Source organism: Hemitrygon akajei, chromosome 9 (genome assembly GCF_048418815.1).
Source record: "Hemitrygon akajei chromosome 9, sHemAka1.3, whole genome shotgun sequence".
NCBI lineage: Eukaryota > Metazoa > Chordata > Chondrichthyes > Myliobatiformes > Dasyatidae > Hemitrygon > Hemitrygon akajei.
The window spans coordinates 24,584,713-24,604,682 of NC_133132.1; the positions used below are offsets into that span (position 1 = coordinate 24,584,713).

At 44.8% G+C, this 19,970-nt stretch overlaps 1 protein-coding gene across 6 annotated transcripts in view; it reads left to right on the forward strand.

Moving 5' to 3' along the window:
• Positions 1 to 19,970, forward strand: part of depdc5 (DEP domain containing 5, GATOR1 subcomplex subunit) — a 267,024-nt gene that overhangs the window by 201,264 nt on the left and 45,790 nt on the right. For 5 of the 6 annotated variants that reach the window (XR_012100187.1, XM_073055636.1, XM_073055639.1 and 2 more), the window contains one exon: positions 8,971 to 9,142. The exons of the other annotated variant lie outside the window; for it this stretch is intronic. Coding sequence is in view for 4 of the 5 variants with exons in the window: in XM_073055636.1 (XP_072911737.1) it covers positions 8,971 to 9,142 (172 nt within the window). In the remaining variant the exon portion in view is untranslated. The remainder of the gene's footprint in view (positions 1 to 8,970; positions 9,143 to 19,970) is intronic. 6 annotated transcript variants of the gene reach the window in all.

Here is a 19,970-nt window from a genome sequence, read left to right on the forward strand (position 1 = left end):
CTATCTCCTTACAAATTTGCTCCTCCAATTCTCGCTCCCCATTAGGTGGTCTATAATACATCCCTATAAGTGTTACTACACCTTTCCCATTCCTCAATTCCACACAAATAGCCTCCCTAGACGAGCCCTCTAATCTATCCTGCCAGAGCACCGCTGTAATATTTTCTCTGACAAGCAATGCAACACCTCCCCCTCTTGGCTCTCCGATTCTATCACACCTGAAGCAGTGAAATCCAGGAATATTTAGTTGCCAATCACACCCCTCCTGCAACCATGTTTCACTAATAGCTACATCATATTTCCAGGTATCAATCCATGCTCTAAGCTCATCCACCTTTCTTATAATGCTCCTAGCATTAAAATAAATGCATTTAAGAAATTCTCCACCTCTCCCTCTCTGTTTATCTCTAACGGTGCAAACAACTTTACTATCTTCTTTTTCTTCCTTCTCCCATACATCTGTTCCTACACTCTGGTTCCCCTCCCCCTTTGTATCCAGTTTAAATCCGCTGGAGCCTCTCTAGTAAACCTACCTGCAAGAATATTTGTCCCCCTCCAGTTCAGATGTAAACCATCCCGCTGGAACATGTCCCACCTTCCCTGGAAAACTGCCTAATTATCTATAAATCTGAAGCCTGCCCTCCTGCACCATGTCTTCAGCCATGTGTTGATCTGCACTATCTTATTATTTCTAAACCCACCTGCACGTGGCATTGGTAGCAATCCTGAGATTGCTACCCTGGAGGTCCTGTCCTTTAACTTGACGCCTAACTCTCTAAACTCACCTTTCATGACCTCCTCACTCTTCCTACTCACATCATTAGTCCCTACGTGGACCACGACATCCGACTGCTCTCCCTCCCTCTTGAGAATACTGAGAATTCGATCCGAGATATCGCGGACCCTGGCACCAGGGAGGCAATAAACCATCCGGGATTCTTGATCTCTTCCACAGAACCACCTATCTGTCCCCCTAACTATCAAATCCTGCTCTCCTCTTTTTCCTCCTTCCCTTCTGAGCTGAGGGTCCAGTCTCGATGCCAGAGACGCAACCACTGCAACTTGTCCTTGGTAGGTCGTCCTCACCAACAGTATCCAAAACAGTATACTTATTATTGATGGGAATGGCTGCAGGGGTGCTCTGCTCTTCCTGTCTATTCTCCTTCCCTCTCCTGACAGTCACCCAGCTACCTGTCTCCTGACTCTTAGGGGTGACTATTTCCCTGTAACTTCTATTTATTTCTGCCTCTGCCTCCCGAATGATCCGAAGTTCTTCCAGCTCCAGTTAATTTAGTTGCCAACTTGCCAATTAAGTTGTGCTGGAATCCAGTCAGTGTTGTGGTTTAACTGGGGACTGCAGCTTTAGGTTACCTTCCAGTCAGCAACACAGATGGTAACCCTAAACATAAACTTGCCAGAATCTGTTTAGACTGGCCATCAGAAGTCACATTCTTTAAATTCAGTTTGGTTTTTGGCTATCAGTGACAAGGTTGTTAAAAAGGTGGTGGTAAGTGTCTCCTTGAACCAATGTAGAGGGATACAGCCCACATACAGGCCCTTCAGCTGACTGTGTTTGTACTGACCATCAAGCACCTATTGACATACATCCTGCACTGATCCCATTTTATTCTTTCCCACATTCCCATTGTTGCCTCACTTACCCACACAGTAGGAGAAATTTAAAGTGGCAAGATTAACCTACCCTCCTTTGGGATGTGGGAGGAAACCCATGTGATTACAGAAAGTGACCAAACTCAACATGATGACCGCCAGAGATCAGAATTGAACCACTCTGCCATCCTGGGAGCAGTGGGATGTTCTGAGATGTTGAACTAGCCGGTCTGAGGAGCAACTTAGCATTCCAGTCAGATGCGTGTTGGGGTATTACAGGTGTGGTCCTGTTTACCGCTGCCCTTGGTACTTCTGGATGCTGGATTTGAGTGATGCCCCTACACTATGTTGCTGTTAAGCCAGAGTATGGTACACATTTCAACCACGTCACCCCTGCGGTAGAAGGAGTGGATGTTTATGGTGGTCGAGGGGATGGATGTTTTGGAAGGAGGATCAGTAAGCTGCCAGGCAGGCAGTTGCCTTGATGTCAATGGGTTCATCCTTCCCATTCACTGACAGAACTGGTCTTGCTCTTGGGTTGTAGTTGGCTGTTCAGAGCCAGCACCATCACAGTGGTATTACACATGCACAGGTATAATGAGAAGAGCAAAGCAGGTCCACGGTCTTTATTACAATAAAACGTGATTTATTGTAGTGAGAACTGCAAGATCTTGAGATGGCTGCTGGCTGACTACTTTAGACCTAGAAGCTGCAATTGAAAATTTATTAAAATAAAGTACAAGTCAAAAAATACTTTATAATTGGTTTATAACTTATCTTAATAGTGCAATCACTTGAGTTGAGTAAGATCTTCTCCTGAGGGGTTGTCTATTGGGTCCTCGAGTCGAGTATGATTTCTCCTGAGGGGTTGTCTATCAGTGGGTCCTCAAGTCGAGTATGATTTCTCCTGAGGGGTTGTCTATTGGTGGGTCCTCGAGTCGAGTATGATTTCTCCTAAGAGGTTGTCTATTGGTGTGTCCTCGAGTCGAGTATGATGATCTCCTGAGGGGTTGTCAATTGGTGGGTCCTCAGCTGGCTGTAGAGGCCGATCGGGGATCCCCATTCTTTGGTGCAGTGTGGACAGGATTAAGTGGTGGCTGTGGTTAGTAGTTGGGTCTTTTGGTTGTTCAGTCACTTTTCGGCACAGTGGAGGTCATTCTCATGTAACGCAGTTCCGTCTTGAATGGATTTCTTCCAGTGTATCTATTGAGTGCAATGTCTTCCCAGTTTTTTTGTAATGTTGAATTTCTTCAGGCTGGTTTTGATGTTATCTTTGAAGTGTTTCCTTTGCCCACCAGGGCTAGCTGACCTTCCTTCAACTGGGAGACGTGGGTTAGACATCCAAATGACATGACCTGTTCATCGGAATTGGTGTTGATTTATCATGCTGGAGATGTTGTTCATGTTGACCTCCTATGATATGCTGGAGTTAGTGTGACTGTCCTTCCAAACTGATCCTCAAAACCTTTCGCAAGTTCTTTGGAAGTAATGCCCAGGGCTTTCAGGTGTCTACTGTAGAAGGTTCACGTTTCAGCTCCATGCAGTAATGTAGGAAGGATGACTGCTCGATAGATCAAATGTTTTGTTTGGACCTGTAGGTCTTCAAAGGTTCTTTTCCTTAATCTTACAAAGGCTCCACTATCGCTACTCAGGTTGTGGTTGATCTGGAAGTTGATGTCTGCTTTTGAGGAGAAAACACTGCCAAGATGGGGAAAGTGGTCTACATTTTCAAGGGCAATATCATCAACTTTTATGGAGGGCTGGATAAATTGGCTGGTTGGGCGGTAGCAGATATAGGACCTGTGTCTTTTTATATTCAAAACAAGACCCAGGGCTCTACCTGTAATTGGCAGGCTGTGAAGATCATGTCTGCGGTACCTCTAGATGGGCGGAAACCACACTTTGATTCAAAGAGTACTTCAGATAGCAGACGGAATCAGTTGACAAGGATATGTGAAAGCAGTCTGCCTGTTGTTAACAGTGGGAGATGCTTCAGTAATTGCCACAATCTGCCTAGTCTCCCTTCTTGAATTAGAGCATCCCTAAACTCTGAGGGTAATTGTTCCTCGTCCCAGACCTTCAGGAGCAAGGTGTGTGTGTGGTTCAGGAGTGCTGGTCCACCTTTCTTAAGGATCTCTGCCGCAATCCTGTCAGGACCAGTGGATTTGTTGCTTTTCAGGCTCCTGATGACAGCATGGACCTCTTTCATACTGGGAGGTTGCCCCATGTCTTCTCTGACAGATCTCTGGAAGATTTGATCTTAATGAACCTCTGGTTCATTAGTGCTGTCACAGTTAAGATTTTTAAAGTGCTCTCTCCATCATTTGTTGATATTGTTCTGATCCTTTAATGAGTTCTTCACTTCCTTTGAGTGTAGGAGTTTAATTCAAAGTAACTTGGACCATAGACTGCTTTGGTGTCACTGAAGAAGCCTCTCGTGTCACCAGGGTCTGCCAGTCTCTGGATTTCCAGGGCTTTCTCAGTCCACCAAGAGTTCTTAAGCTCTCTCACCTTGCACTGGGCATTTGCCTTGGCTTTGGAGTAAGCATCTCTTTTGGCCTTACTGCCAGTGTCATTCTACCAGGCACAAAAGGCTTTCCTACTCTTGGAGATAAATTGTTCTAGTTCTATCTGATTAACATCAAATTGATCCTAATTTTTTCTGGACTTGTATTCAAAGTTGTTTATGCAGGTATCGAGGACGGTGGATTTAAGTAGATTCCGGTGTTCTTTGATATCTTCCAGATAGTCCTGTTGGAGATTTTCCCCAAATGAAGCCTGAAGGTGCCTTTGGGTGGAAGTATTAAGCAGGCTCTTGAGTTTTAATCTTGACCTGGTCTGCTTCTTCTGAACCCTCCCCTCCTCTTTTCAGAAAATCTTCACCATGTCGTGGTGGAGAAGCTTATGAGTTCCTGAAATCCCAAGAACAATGCCGTTTGGTGCTTAGTTCCTGGTAGGGTCACCCATAATGTGTCAGCCTACCCACATTAAACAAATTCATGCACATTAAGGGAATCCACCCTTACCCCCTGGATTAAGTCCAATAGTGATCAGCAAGTGTCTTTGGGGACAGGATTGTGAGGTCTGGAAGCCCCTAATCACGTTGGGTGGTGGGTGTTTGGTTCAATCACTGGGCTCTTGGACTGAGGCAGAAAGAGCATTTTGAGAGCTACATTCACGACTCAGCTGCCCTGTTTAGTGTCTACTCCACTCACCCCACTTGGGGAAGGGACTGAAAAAGGTGCTCTCAAAATCTCCTGACTGCATTACTGCAGCCAGACGGGTCACCAGAAAGAAAGAAAGATGCCGTTTGGAGCATGGAACGTACACAGTGTGATAGACTGTATCACCAGTGATTGACCAGAAAGGGAAACTGCGATCATTCTGAAACCCTACTGGCAGACCAAGGGCAATTGAGGGAGGGGAAGGCTGACAAACCCAGGATCCATGGTGATAAAGAACCAACTTGTCAGTCGACTTCTCGTGGGGAATAATGAACACCTCCATTTGGTGCTTTCCAACAACCCGTTAGCAGCTGTTGTGAGTGCTTGTGCATCAGCTCTGAACTCGTATGAGTATGGAAAAGAGGCCTTTTTCACTTGCCTGTCGAGCATCCCCAAAGGAGGATAAGATCATTCTTTTCATGGACTTTATTGCCAGGGTTGTTGGGAATTTCAATCTTTGGAAGGGGACCATAGGAAAGGAAGACCATTGGCATCATCACCTCAAAAGAAGTACCACTTCTCACCATACAGTATGTGCTGTGCCTTATCTTATCATCACAAACACTGTTCCAGCAGAAAAGCAAACTCAAGGCATCCTCGATTTAAACAGTGACATCTCATTGACTATGTTATTATCTCAGCTAGGGACCGCTGTGATGTGAATATCACAACAGCCATGACTGGCACAGATGACTGCTGGTCAGATCCTCTCCACCGTCCATCAGACTTGTCTTCCTTAACTTAAAACAGTCTCTGTGTGCATGAGAGAGAAATTTAATGCTGCTGGACACTAGCCTCATTTATGGCTGAAACAAGATAATCAATACAAAATCTAAATGCTTACAACATATTTATGTCTATAATAGCCATTAGATTGTGTTTAGGGATCAAGCTACTGTTTAGTAGTAAAAGACTCAACTGTTAGTATCTTTCTTTCTATAACTAGATATCTTGCTCTGTACTTAATATTAAATATTTCTGTTCAAATTTTAACCATTTTCAAACCTGATTGACAAACATTCCTTCGGCTGTTGATTTTAATATCATTTCATTTTAATATCATACATTCAAGTAATGGAAGCAGCTATTCCAATCATATTGAATGTATTCCAAAATAGATAGACTGTATAAAACGCAGTTCACAGAGACGAGAAACTTGTCTCCTATAAATTGCTGAAAAGGATTGAATGGGAATTAAAAATGAAAAATCTCAAACTGCGGGCAGCAGATAGTAGTCAGAGTCCAGGGTTCAATCCTGACCTCTGGTGCTATCTTATGGGACCTGCCGCATTCTTGCTGGGTGCCGAGGTGTCCACCCAGCTGGTAGGGGAGTTGGCCACTGTGAACCATCCCTGATGTAGAATGTGGAGAGCAGTTAGCGCAATCTCTTTACAGCGCCAGTGAACACTGATGGGAGTTTGATTTCCATTGTGTCTGTCAGGAATTCATACATTCCTTTCTGTGATTGCCTGGGTTTCAGCAGGAGCTGCAGTTTCCTCCCACATTCCAAAGACATATGGTTAGGATTTGAAGGTGAGTTGTGGGCATGCTACGTTGGCACCGGAAGTGTGGTGACACTTGCTCCATCACATCTTTGGATGGTCTGTGTGAGTCATTGACACAAAACTATGCTTGGCACTGTATGTTTCAATGTACATGTGACAAATAAAGCTCATTTTTAAGTGTTTAAAAAAAAGAATAAGAGTTCATGTGAGATTGAATAAATTGCCAAAGTACAGGGAATTTCATTCAGGACTGAGGCTGAAGGGGTTGATTTTTTGAGGGCAGACATGGAATCGATGGGCCAAATGGTCTCCTTGTGGTAATAAGTAAGTTGGTCATCCTACTCCTGGATGGGTTGCTTATTGAAATATTTGAATATGTTGGGACACCTCTGATGTTCCCACCCTTCCAGTTGTAATGCTGACTGGGTTCTTCAGAGCTTAAAAAGCCAGCAGGGAAGGCAAGGTAAGCAGAATTGGACTGGACAGGACAGAAGTACTGAGCACGTCCAGCATATCAGTGCTGAGAGAAACAATTATTTCACGTTCAATTATTCCTAACCCCTAAAATCTCTGCCTCTAAGTTAATCTTCAAACTAAAAATATACCTTAAGTTGCATCTGCAATATGAGCAGTCACCTATATTTTGGAAATTTGTGTTGACTTCTGTGGATATAATCACTTAAAATTCTAAAGGTTGGGCTTTATTCTGTGTAGTATTTTTAAATTGTCAATTGATTTTGTGCTTCAAGTTCAAGAGATTTTACTGTGGAATTACCCACTGAGGATATCAAAAATGTTTTCTCTGATTGAGGTGGACAGAGCTTGCAAGCAGCAGTTCTTCGCATATAGTAAATGGTCAGCCTTGGTACAACTGGTTTACAGATGAGCTCTGGCAATAGTGGGTGTGGGTGAATAATGGGAAGTGTGTGTTACTGTCTGGTTGAGATCTTTAATTTGGGGATAGCTCTCTGACTCTGGGCCAGTGAGGTTCAGAACCATCTGGAACCTCTGTCATGAAATTTGGTAAGTTATAAAATGTAGCTATTCAGATTTACTTATAACTGGTACATCAAAACATACAGTGAAATGTTTGTTTTAGCAACCAACACACTCCAGTGGTGTGCTGGAGGCAGCCTACAGTATCACCATGCATTCCAGTGCCAATATAGCATTTCCATAATATTTAACATGGCACACAACTCAACAACACAAGACAGCAGCAAAATAAGTTTTCTCCCCTTCTCTCCTCCCCTCCCCCACTCTTCTTTTCCTCCTTATCCCTCCTTGCTTCCCCTCCTCGCTTCTCCTCCTCACTTCCCCTCCTCTCCTCCACTCCTCTCCTCTCTTCCCTTTCCCCTCCTCTCTTCCCTTTCCCCTCCTCTCTTCCCCTTCCCCCTCCTTCCCTCCCCTCCACTCTGCCGCTTCCCCTTCCTCTTTCCCTTTTCCTTCTCTTCTCTTCCCCCTTCCCCATCCTCCCTTCCCCACTTCCCCCTTCGCCCCTCCCCGCTTGCCCACTCCCTCCCCTCTACCCCACACCATCCCTGCCACCCCACTCCCTCCCTACTACCCCACTCTCTCACTCCCTCCCCACCACCCCACTCCCACCCCTCCTTCCCACAGCCTTCACTTCACCCCATTCCCTTCCCCACCTCCTCCTTCATTCCCTTCTCCCCCTCCCTCCCATTTTCCCCACTCCCTTTCCCTCCCCACACTCCCCTGCCCTACCACCCCCCTTCCCCACCCTTCTCTTCTCCCGCCCCCTTCTCCCTCCCCCTCCCCATCCTTCCTTCCCCTTCTCTCTTCTCTTCTCTTCCCCCTTCGCCCATCCCCTCTTCCCCCTTCCCAACTCCCTTCCCCCTCCCTGCTTGCCCACTCCCTCCCCCTTACCCCACACCATCCCCGCCACATCACTCCCTCCCCACTACCCCACTAACCTCACTCCCTCCCCACCACCCCACTCCCACCCCTCCTTCCCACAGCCTTCACTACACCCCACTCCCTTCCCCTCCCACACTACCTCTTCCACACTCCCCTCCCTTCCCCACACCCCTCTGCCCTACCACCCCTTTCATCACCCCTCTTCACCTTTCCCCACCCCTCTTCACCTTGCCCCCTCTCCCCATTCCCCACCCCTCTTTCCGCCGCTTCCCCACCCCTCTCTCCGCCGCTTCCCCACCCCTCTCTCCGCCGCTTCCCCACCCCTCTCTCCGCCGCTTCCCCACCCCTCTCTCCGCCGCTTCCCCACCCCTCTCTCTCCCCTTCCACACCCCTCTCTCTCCCCTTCCACACCCCTCTCTCCCCTTCCACACCCTTCCCCCTCCCCACTCACCCTCCTTCCACTCCCACTTTTCCCACTCCCCTCTTCCCCACCATCTCCCCCTCTCTCCCCACTCTCTTTCCCTCTCTTCCCCCCCCACCCCCCTGTACCCCCCTTTGAGACTGTAACATGTCCTAATTGAAGATCAGGTGCTGCTGTAGGAGCTTAGTTTTTAATGGTAAGCTAGGGGGAGTGGAGTTTCCTAGCTGATTTAGATCACGCAAGAAAGTTACTGCTACTGACCGGAGGTTTCTGGATGAGAATGGACACAACAGACAGCTCATTGACAACTACTTCATTTGCTGGTGTGCAGGTACAAGGCTGGCACAGGAAGGCGACCTCCTGCGGCTTCCTCCTGGTACCCGTCCTGGAAGGCCCGTTTGCTCTCCCCAGTTACCTCTATGGAGACCCACTGCGAGCTCAGCTCTTCATCCCCCTCAATATCATGTGCTTGGTGAAAGATGGAGCTGAGCACCTCTTTGACGGTACGTAACTTGCAGTCCTGCCCTGGGGACAGAGGGTAAAGCTGGGAAAGGCACCACAGGTATAGATTAAGCTGACCTATGATGAGGTGCAATATCTTCTTGTGCTTGTAAAGCTCCCATTGCAGGAGTCAGTGTGAGCAACATACACAATGCTGGGGAACCCAAGAGGTCTGCCAGCAAGAATAAACAGTCCTGGTGAAGAGCCTTGGCCTGAAACATCAAATGTTTACTCTTCTCCATGGATGCTGCCCGATCTGCTGAGTTCCTCCTGCAATTTGTGTGTTGATAACCAGAGTGAGACTGAAGAGACTTTGGAAAGTAACGTTCACCAAGTCCACATGTGCTGATTGGAAAGGTCTGATGGACTGACATGCCCTGTACCATAAGAGAGATGGGATCAGCCTCTCTTTATGCAGTCAGTACATTGCTGGTAGGTTTGGTAAGCATTTTGATAAGATTTAGCAGTTTTAAATGTCCTTGTTTTTTGCTAGTTCATTATTTGCTGTTGTTTAGGATTGGGACTTATCCAATGGATTAGCTTTTATACATTTATACATGGGCATCGAAACATATAGTGAATTGTAATGTTTGCATCAAATCAAATCAGCAAAGATTGTGAACAAGTGACCAATTAACCTACCAAGTGTTTTTCTTTAAAATATGGGAGGAAACGTCACTATAGGAAGGATATGGAAACTATAGAAAGGGTGCAGAGGAGATTTACAAGGATGTTGCCTGCATTGGGGAGCATGCTTTTTTTTTAATGTTGGAGATTTTTATTATTCCACATACACTATGTGACATCATTATTATATTGTCTTTCCACCCCAAATCAAAGCATTACACTGGTCTTGTTGAAAGAGATCACAGACTGCTGTCTTATCTGAAGGTTGCAATGGAACCTAGCACTGACCAGGTTCGTGTTAAAGCAACTAAAGGCTATTGGGCCTTACGCTGCCGTGAGGAATCCCCGCAATGATGCCTTGGGACTGAGCTGATTAACATTTGTCCTTTTTTTTAAAAAAAAAAATTATTTTTTCAAAACATTTTACAAAATTAAAAACCCCAAATCCCAATGAGGAGCATTAATACAGTGCAAGATTAAGCATACAATAACAATATGCTACAAAGGAAGAGAGTTTAACAAAAAAGCACCTAAATTAAAGACAAGTGAGCTTAGTGTCCTCCCCAAGCCCCACAACACAAGAAAAAAACAACAACAACTCCAGACCAACCACCACACAGTATAAAGAGTATAAGTCCGGACAGTCAAACTCCCAGACTGTAAATACACTTAGTAACAGAGGATAATAATGCCTACTACCAGAAAAAAAAGGGAGCTGAAAGCAAGGGACCGAAAAGAAGAAAAAAAAACGAAAAAAAAAAAACCCTAGTCAAGAGGAAGGTTATGAAAGTACTCGATAAAAGGTCCCCAGACATTATGGAACTTTAGATCCGAATTCAGAACTGAATAATGAATTTTTTCGAGGTCCAAGCAGGCCATAATGTCGTTAAGCCATTGCGCATGAGTGGGCGGGGCAACATCTCTCCATCTAAGGAGGATCAAGCGTCTCGCCAGAAGAGAGGCGAATGAAAATGCTGACCCGCCCACTTTGACAGAAGCCGGGAGTTATCAGAACAACGAATATGAGTTTCTTGGAGGAAAGCAATGTCAGCTTTGAGTTGTTTAATATGTGAGAATACCTTCCTCCTTTTAACAGGGTGGTTCAGTCCCTTTACATTCCAGCTCACAAATTTAAGTGCACTAGCCATTATCAAATACTAATGCATAAAAGGCAGCAAGCATATAAAAAATCAAGCAGTACAATAGCAGTCTGGAAGCAGAGATGTAAACATAGATTCGTAAGGTCAAAATATAAACATGTCCTAAGCAATAAAGAGATGTTGGAACTGGAAAACCCACCCCACCCGCACAACCCAAAACTAGACGGCTACCAAAACAAATAGCTAGCTGTACCAAAAAAATTAACCCAAATACAACTTCCAGATCTGTGTCATTAACAACAGTTCCGTATAAATTCTATAGCAAATAATAACTAGTTTATGCACTAGAAAACATAACTACAGATTAGAACACCTTCTGCAGAAATATACCACTTAATACAGAGAAAATCGGAAGAAAACCAAAACTAACCTACCCGCGAAAAATTATAGAAGGGTAAAGTAAGAGAAAGGGAAAAAAAAAGGTAAGAAGGAAAAAGAAAAAAGAAGAGGAAGGGGAAAATTATAAATTCAAGACAAGTATTTATCAACCATTTACAGAGAAGGGAGAGAAAAATTCAGAGATTAGAAAAAAAGGGGGTGAAGAAAAGAAAAAGATAAAATAAATAAATATTTAAAGCAAAGGAAAAATAAATCAGCAATTGAACTGTGAACCGACAAACAGGGAGGCCTTCACTAAAGACTTCGAACCTCCAAAACAAGTTAGAGTTAGTTGTAGAACTCTGTAGGTAAAGTTATACAAGAATAAAAATAGGTTACACACACACCAAATCCCGGGAGAGATTGTCAACAGCCCTTAGAGTTTCAATGAATAATGTCTGAGTGATTCAAGTGAATTCCGAGTCCAGAGAAAGTAATTTTACTACGAGGAGTACTTATCCACCATTTTAGGAGGTCCGATCAGATTCCGAAAGTGACTGGATAGCCGGAAGACTTGCCACAAACGCTTCAGCTTCCTTTGCTGATTTGAACCACTTGAATTCCCTGGTATTAAGCTTGATTCATAGATCAGCAGGATTACGAAGGGAAGGTTTGAAACCATGATCAAAAAGCACTTTCATTACGCCTTTAAACTCAGCACGCATCTTTAAGGTCTGGGGTGCAAAATCTTCCACAAAGCGAATGGTTGTATCCTGGAAAGGAAAAGAACCTCTGCGACGTGCCTCCACAATCAGACTGTGTTTTACCTGGTATTGATGGAAACACAAGACTACTGGTCGCGGACGGGAGCCCAGAATTCCAGGGGGAACGTCAACTCTGTGTGCCCATTCGAGCTCGGGCGGCTTCGGAAGCAGATCTTTCCCGAATAACTCACAGAGAAACTCGGCGAAAAACTTCACGGTTGATCCCTTTTCAGTCACCTCTGGTAGTCCCAGAATTCTGAGGTTGCAGCGTCTGCTGCGATTTTCGAGATCCACCATTTTGGAAAGGAGTTTATTAGATTTTTCCTCTAAGCTGAAACAGAGAATCTCCAAGTATCGAACACGACTCTCTAAATCTTCAGAAGTCGAATCGATGCGAGATAAGTGTTCAGCATGTTTGTCCACTTTATCGTTGATCCGATCCAGTTTGTCTTCTAACTGTTTGAAAGCGGTTTTAAATTCCTTTAAGATTTCGTCTCGGAGCTTTCCAAGCGCAACCAGCGTCTCGTCCGACGCGGTCATAGCTTCTTTTCTCCCGGATTTAGAACTCTTGCTAGACATTGTAAGTTAGATATATTCACAGGCAAGTAAGAGATACCGAAATAATTCCTAACTAAGGTTTAAAAAAATGGAGACATTTAGTGCAAAGGTAGCGACAGTAATGGAACAAAAGTTCGGAGCAGCTAAACAATCGCCATCTTACCGGAAGTCCGGGAGCATGCTTTATGAGAATAGGTTGAGTGAACTTGGCCTTTTCTCCTTGGAGTGAAGGAGGATGAGAGGTGACCTGATAGAGGTGTACAGGATGATGAGAGGCATTGATTGTGTGGATAGTCAGAGCCTTTTTTCCAGGGTTGAAATGGTTAACATGAGAGGGCACAGTTTTATGGTGCTTGGAAGTAGGTATAGAGGAGATGTAAGGGGTAAGTTTTTACAGAGAAAGTGGTGAGTGCGTGGAATGGGCTGCCAGCGACAGTTGTGAAGGCGGATACAATAGGGTCTTTTAAGAGACTCCTAGTTAGATACTTAGAGCTTATAAAAATAGAGGGCTATGGGTAACCCTAGGTAATTTCTAAAGTACATGTGCAGTAAAATGTACAAGTACAGCTTTGTGGGCTGAAGAGCCTGTACTGTGCTGTAGGTTTTCTATGTTTCTATGAATCAGAAGTCTGGGAAATCTCGCTGTCACAAGTTAGTGCACAAACTCCTTTCAGACAATGGTGGAATTAAACCCTGATCTTGCAGCTGGCGTTGTAAAGTGTTGTGCTAACCGCAGATTACCGTGCAGTTGTTAAAAAAGGGAAAGGTCAAAGCCAGTGGAATGTATGTGTCCTTCACAGGAATTCTGCAAGTATTTTCACACCTGGGCTGTCAGCCATTCGGTCTACAAAAAACTAATAATCCCACCCAGTCGGATATTGTGAGAGACTCTGAAACCCAGCCTGATGCTACAGCAAATTAACGAAAATGAAGATAATTATGAAAGTGCTGACTAGATTTTAGTTTTGTATTTTAGTGTGAAGGACTTTCCATCTGACACCAGGCAACCTGCTGAGTTCATCCAGCTTTTGTACGTGTTGAAATCTCACTAGGCAAAAGGGAATGATAGTTTTGGGGTCCATATCTAAGAAAAGATGTAATGACCCTGGAGAGGAAGTTCACAAGAATGACCTTTGAAGGAATTTCTAGAACTTGCTGACACTTAGGGTTGTGAATTTATTTGATATATTTAATGCAAAGATCGATAGGTTTTTCGTTGGTGAGGGGTTGAATGGTGAAGAGTTACGGGCTGAAGGTGACAGAATGTGGTTAGAAAAAATCAGCCATGATTGAATGTTGCAGCTGATTCAGTGGACCAAATGGCTTAATTCTGTTTCTATATCTTACAGTCCTATGATTTGTGGAGCAGTAGTAGAGGAATGTCCAGTTTTTAGTTGTTGAAAGAACAGGCAGGATAGGTCAGACCTCCTCCCAGCATGCACTGTCACTGTTGCAGCAACTTAGTCTTTTCACATTTCATTACTTTATGTTCAGTTAGTAATCTGCATATTCTTGAGTTTGATTTCAGTTTGTGTTGTGATATTTTTTGAATGTGCTGTGCTTGGAGACAGAGAATGTAGCTGCCAGAAATTGGAGCTAGTGACTTGGCCTGTGCAGTGAAGCAGTGAGAGGATGGTTCTCTGTCCTCTCCCCCCGGCCTTATCGAACACAGTGCAGTACAGGAACAAGTCCTACAGCACATCATGCCGCGCCAAACTAATTAACATAGAAACACAGAAAACCTACAGCGCAATGCAGGCCCTTCGGCCCACAAAGTTGTGCTGAATATGTACTTACTTTAGAAATTACCTAGGGTTACCCATAGTCCTTTGTGTTTCTATGTACCTAAGCTCCATGTACCTATCCAGGAGTCTCTTAAAAGACCCTATTGTATCCGCCTACATCACAGTTGCCAGCAGTCCATTCCACACACTCACCACTCTCTGCGTTGAAGAAAAAACTTGCTGACATCTCCTCTGTACCTACTTCCAAGTATTTTAAAACTCTACCCTCTCGTGTTAGTCATTTCAACCCTGGGAAAAAGCCTCTGACTATCCACATGATCAATGTCTCTCATCATCTTATACACCTCTATAAGGCATGCTCCCCAATCCAGACAACATCCTTGTAAATCTCCACTGCACCCTTTCTATGGTTTCCACATCCTTCCTGTAGTGAGGCGACCAGAAATGAGCATAGTACTCCAAGTGGGGCCTGACCTGGGTCCTATATAGGTACAACATTACCTTTCGGTTCCTAAACTCAATCCCACAGTTGATGAAGGCCAATGAACCTTATGCCTCCTTAACCACACAGTCAATCTGCGTAGCAGCTTTGAGTGTCCTATGGACTCAGATCCCAAGATCCCTCTGATCTTCCACACTGTCAAGAGTCTTACTATTAATACCATATTCTGCCATCATATTTGACCTACGAAATTGAACCACCTCACACTTATCTGGGTTGAACTCCATCTGCCATTTCTCAGCCCAGTTTTGCATCCTATCAATGTCCCACTGTAACCTCTGACAGCTCTCCACTCTATCCACAACACCTCAACATTGAGGCATGACTGCGCAAGCACATGGACAGCAGCCAGTTAGAACAGTGAGAAGAGTTTAAAAGGAGACATTTACAGAGCGAGAGACAGAGTAGGAGGGCTTTGGTGTATTGGGGCTTTGGTGATAATGGGTCGAGGTGAGGTAGTTTGCCTGTGTAGAATACAGACAGGAAGTATTTGTGTGAGGCCGGTGCTCTGTGCTCAGTGTCAGATGTGGGAAGTCCTGGAGACTCACAGTCTCCTGGACGGCCACATCGGCGCCTGGTGCGTCGAGCTGCAGCTCCTTAGGGACTGCGTTATGGAACTGGAGATGCAGCTCAATGATCTTCATCTGGTCAGGGAGAGTGAGGAGGTGATAGATAGGAGCTCTAGGCAGGTAGTCACACCGGGGCCTCGGGAGACAGATAACTGGGTAACAGTCAAGAGAGGGAAGGGCAGGAGTCAGATACTAGAGTATACCCCTGTGGCGGTCCCCCTTGATAAGTACTCCTGTTTGAGTACTGTTGGGGGAGCAACGGCCTACCTGGCTCAGAAGGTAGGGAAAGGAAGAGGACAGCAGCAGTGATAGGGGACATAATTGGGGGGTCCGACAGGCGACTCTGTGGATGCAGGAAAGAAACACAGATGGTAGTTTGCCTCCCAGGTGCCAGGGTCCGGGATGTTTCTGATCGGGATATCCTGAAGTGTGAAGGAGAACAGCCAGAGGTCATGGTACATATTGGTACCGATGTCATAGGTAGGAAAAGGGAGGAGGTCCTGAAAACATACTACAGGGAGTTAAGAAGGAAGTTGATAAGCAGGACCACAAAGGTATTAATCTCAGCATTACTGCCTGTGCCACATGTCAGTGAGTATAGGAATAGAGTGAGGTGAAGGCTGAGGGATTGGAGCAGGGGGCAGGGATTCAGATTTCTGGATCATTGGGTCCTCTTTTGGGACAGGTGGGACCTGTACAAAAAGGACAAAAATATCAATTGGCATCTCCCTAGAGTGAGGGTTTAGATGGGGTGGAGTTTGTTAGGTGTGTTTAGGAAGGTTTCTTGACACAATATGTAGATAAGCCTACAAGGGAGTGGCTGTACTTAATCTGGCATTAGGAAATGAACCTGGTCAGGTGTTAATTCTCTCAGTGGGAGAACATTTTGGAGATAGTGATCACAATTCTATCTCCTTTGTGTCATCAGCAAATTTACTCACCCATCCCTCCACTTCTTCATCCAGGTCATTTGTAAAAATCACGAAGGAAAGGTGTCCCAGAACAGATCCCTGAGGCACACCACTGGTCACCGACCTCCATGCAGAATATGACCCTTCTGTGGGCAAGCCAGTTCTGGATCCACAAAACAATGTCCCCTTAGATCCCATGCCTCCTTACTTTCTCAATAAGCCTTGCATGGGGTACCTTATCAAATGCCTTGCAGAAATCCATATACACTACATCTACTGCCCTACCTTCATCAATGTGTTTAGTCACATCCTGAAAAATTCAGTCAGGCTCATAAGGCACGACCTGCCTTTGACAAAACCATGCTGACTATTCCTGATCATATTATGCTTCTCCAAATGTTTATAAAATCTGCCTCTCAGGATCTTCTCCATCAATTTATCATCCACTGAAGTAAGACTCACTAGCCTATAATTTCCTGGGCTATCTCTCCTCTCTTTCTTGAATAAGGGAACAAAATCTACAACCTTCTAATCCTCCAGAACCTCTCCCGTCCCCATTGATGATGAAAAGATCATCGTCAGAGGCTCAGCAATCTCCTCCCTCACCTCCCACAGTAGCCTGGCGTACATCTTGTCTGGTAGCAGTGACTTATCCAACTTGATGATTTCCAAAAGCTCCAGCACATCTTCTTTCTTAATAGCTATATGCTTAAGCTTATCAGTCTGCTGTAAGTCATCTCTACAATTGCCAAGATCCTTTTCTGTACTGAATACTGAAGCAAAGTATTCATTAAGTACCTGTGCGACCTCCTCCAGTTCCATTCACACTTTTCCACTGTCACACTTGTTTGGTCCTATTCTCACACGCTTTGTCTCTTGCTCTTCACATATTTGTAGAATGCTTTGGGGTTTTCCTTAATCCTGTCTGCCAAGGCCTTCTCATGGCCCCTTCTGGCTCTGCTAATTTCATTCTTAAGCTCCTTCCTGCTCGCCTTATAATCTTCTAGATCTGTATCATTACCTAGTTTTTTGAACCTTTCGTAAGCTTTTCTTTTCTTCTTGACTAGATTTACAACAGCCTTTGTACACCACTGTTCCTGTACCCTACCATCCTTCCCCGGTCTCATTGCAACGTAACTATACAGAACTCCATGCAAGTATTCCCTGAACATTTGCCACATTTCTGTTGTGCATTTCACTGAGAATATCTATTCCCAATTTATGCTTCCAAGTTCCTGCCTGATAGCCTCATACTTCCCCTTACTCCAATTAAACACTTCCTTAACTTGTCTGTTCCTATCTCTCTCCAATGCTATTGTAAAGGAAATAGAATTATGATCACTATCTCCAAATGCTCTCCCACTGAGAGATCTGACACCTGACCAGGTTCATTTCCTAATGCCAGATCAAGTACAGCCTCTCCTCTTGTAGGCTTATCTACATATTGTGTAAAGAAACCTTCCCGAACACACCTAACAAACTCCACCCCATCTAAACCCCTCACTCTCGGGAGATGCCAATCAATATTAGGGAAATTAAAATCTCCCACCACACCAACCCTGTTATCACACCTTTCCAGAATCTGTCTCCCTATGTGCTCCTCGATGTCCCTGTTACTAGTGGGTGGTCTATAAAAAATTCCCAGTAGAGTTATTGACCCCTTCCTGTTCCTAACTTCCACCCACAGAGACTCAGTTGACAATCCCTCCATAACTTTCTCCTTTTTTGCAGCGGTGACACTATCTCTGATCAGCAGTGCCACACCCCCACCTCTTTTGCTCCCCTCCTTGTCCTTTCTGAAACATCTGAAGCTTGGCACTCTAAGAAACCATTCCTGCCCCTGAGCCATCCAAGACTCTGTAATGGCCAACATCATAGCTCCAAGTACTGATCCACGCTCTAAGCTCATCTGCTTTGATTAAACTAATAATTAAATACCAAAGTAATTTAATCCATTCTTTTAACACATGATCCATATCCCTTCATTCTTTGCATGACCTTATGCCTATCTAAGAACCTCTTAATGAATGAATTGAATGTATTTCTTACATCTTTCACACATGAGTAAAAATTTTTACGTTATGTCTCCATCTAAATGTGCAATGTCAATCATAGTAATTTATAATAAATTATAATAAATAGAGCAGTCAGTGTAATATAGAGTACACTCAAGCCAGCATGAGTTCATCAGTCTGATGGTCTGCTGAAAGAAGCTGTCCTGGAACCTGTTGGTCCTGGATTTTATGCTGTGGTTGGGATGGCTTGGGTCCCCAATGATCCTACAGGCCCTTTTTACACACCCGTTCTTGTGAATGTCCTGAATCATGGGAAGTTCGCAACTACAGATCCGCTTGGCTGTCCCCACCACTTTCTGCAGAATCCTGCTATTAAAGGAGGTACAGTTCCCATACCAGGCAGTGATGCAGCTAGTCAGGAGGCTCTCAATTGTGCCCCTGTAGAAAGTTCTTAGGATTTGGGGGCCCATACCAAACTACTTCAACTGTCTGAGGTGAAAGAGGCGCTGTTGTGCCTTTTTCACCACACAGCTGTTGTGTACATACCACATGAGGTCCTCGGTGATGTGGATACTGAGCTGTTTACTCTCTCAACCCCAGATCCACTGATGTCAATAGGGGTTAGCCCATCTCCATTCCTCCACAACATTGAGGGAGAGGTTGTTCTTGACACCACTGTGTCAGGTTGTGGGGGTAGAAGGGTGGGTTGGCAAGTTTGCAGACGACACAAAGGTTGGTGGTGTTGTGGATAGTGTAGAGGATTGTCGAAGATTGTAGAGAGACATTGATAGGATGCAGAAGTGGGCTGAGAAGTGCAGATGGTGTTCAACCCGGAGAAGTGTGAGGTGGTACACTTTGGAAGGACAAACTCCAAGGAAGAGTACAAAGTAAATGGCAGGATACTTGGTAGTGTGGAGGAGCAGAGGAATCTGGGGTACATGTCCACAGATCCCTGAAAGTTGCCTCACAGGTAGATAGGGTAGTTAAGAAAGCTTATGGAGTGTTAGCTTTCATAAGTCAAGGGATAGAGTTTAAGAGTCACGATGTAATGATGCAGCTCTATAAAACTCTGGTTAGGCCACACTTGGAGTACTGTGTCCAGTTCTGGTCGCCTCAGTATAGGAAGGATGTGGAAGCATTGGAAAGAGTACAGAGGAGATTTACCAGGATGCTGCCTGGTTTAGAGAGTATGGATTATGATCAGAGATTAAGGGAACTAGGGCTTTACTTTTTGGAGAGAAGGCAGATGAGAGGAGACATGATAGAGGTGTACAAGATATTAAGAGGAATAGATAGAGTGGATAGCCAGCACCTCTTCCCCAGGGCACCACTGCTCAGTACAAGCAGACATGGCTTTAAGGTAAGGAGAGAGGTTCAAGGGGGATATTAGAGGAAGGTTTTTTTATTCAGAGAGGGGTTGGTGCGTGGAATGCACTGCCTGAGTCAGTGGTGGAGGCAGATACACTTGTGAAATTTAAGAGACTACTAGACAGGTATATGGAGGAATTTAAGGTGGAGGGTTATATGGGAGGCAGGGTTTAAGGATCAGCACAACATTGTGGGCCGAAAGGCCTGTAATGTGCTGTACTATTCTATGTTCTATGTTCAGAGAGCTAAGTTCTTCCCTGTAGGCCACCTTGTTATTGTTTGAGATAAGGCCA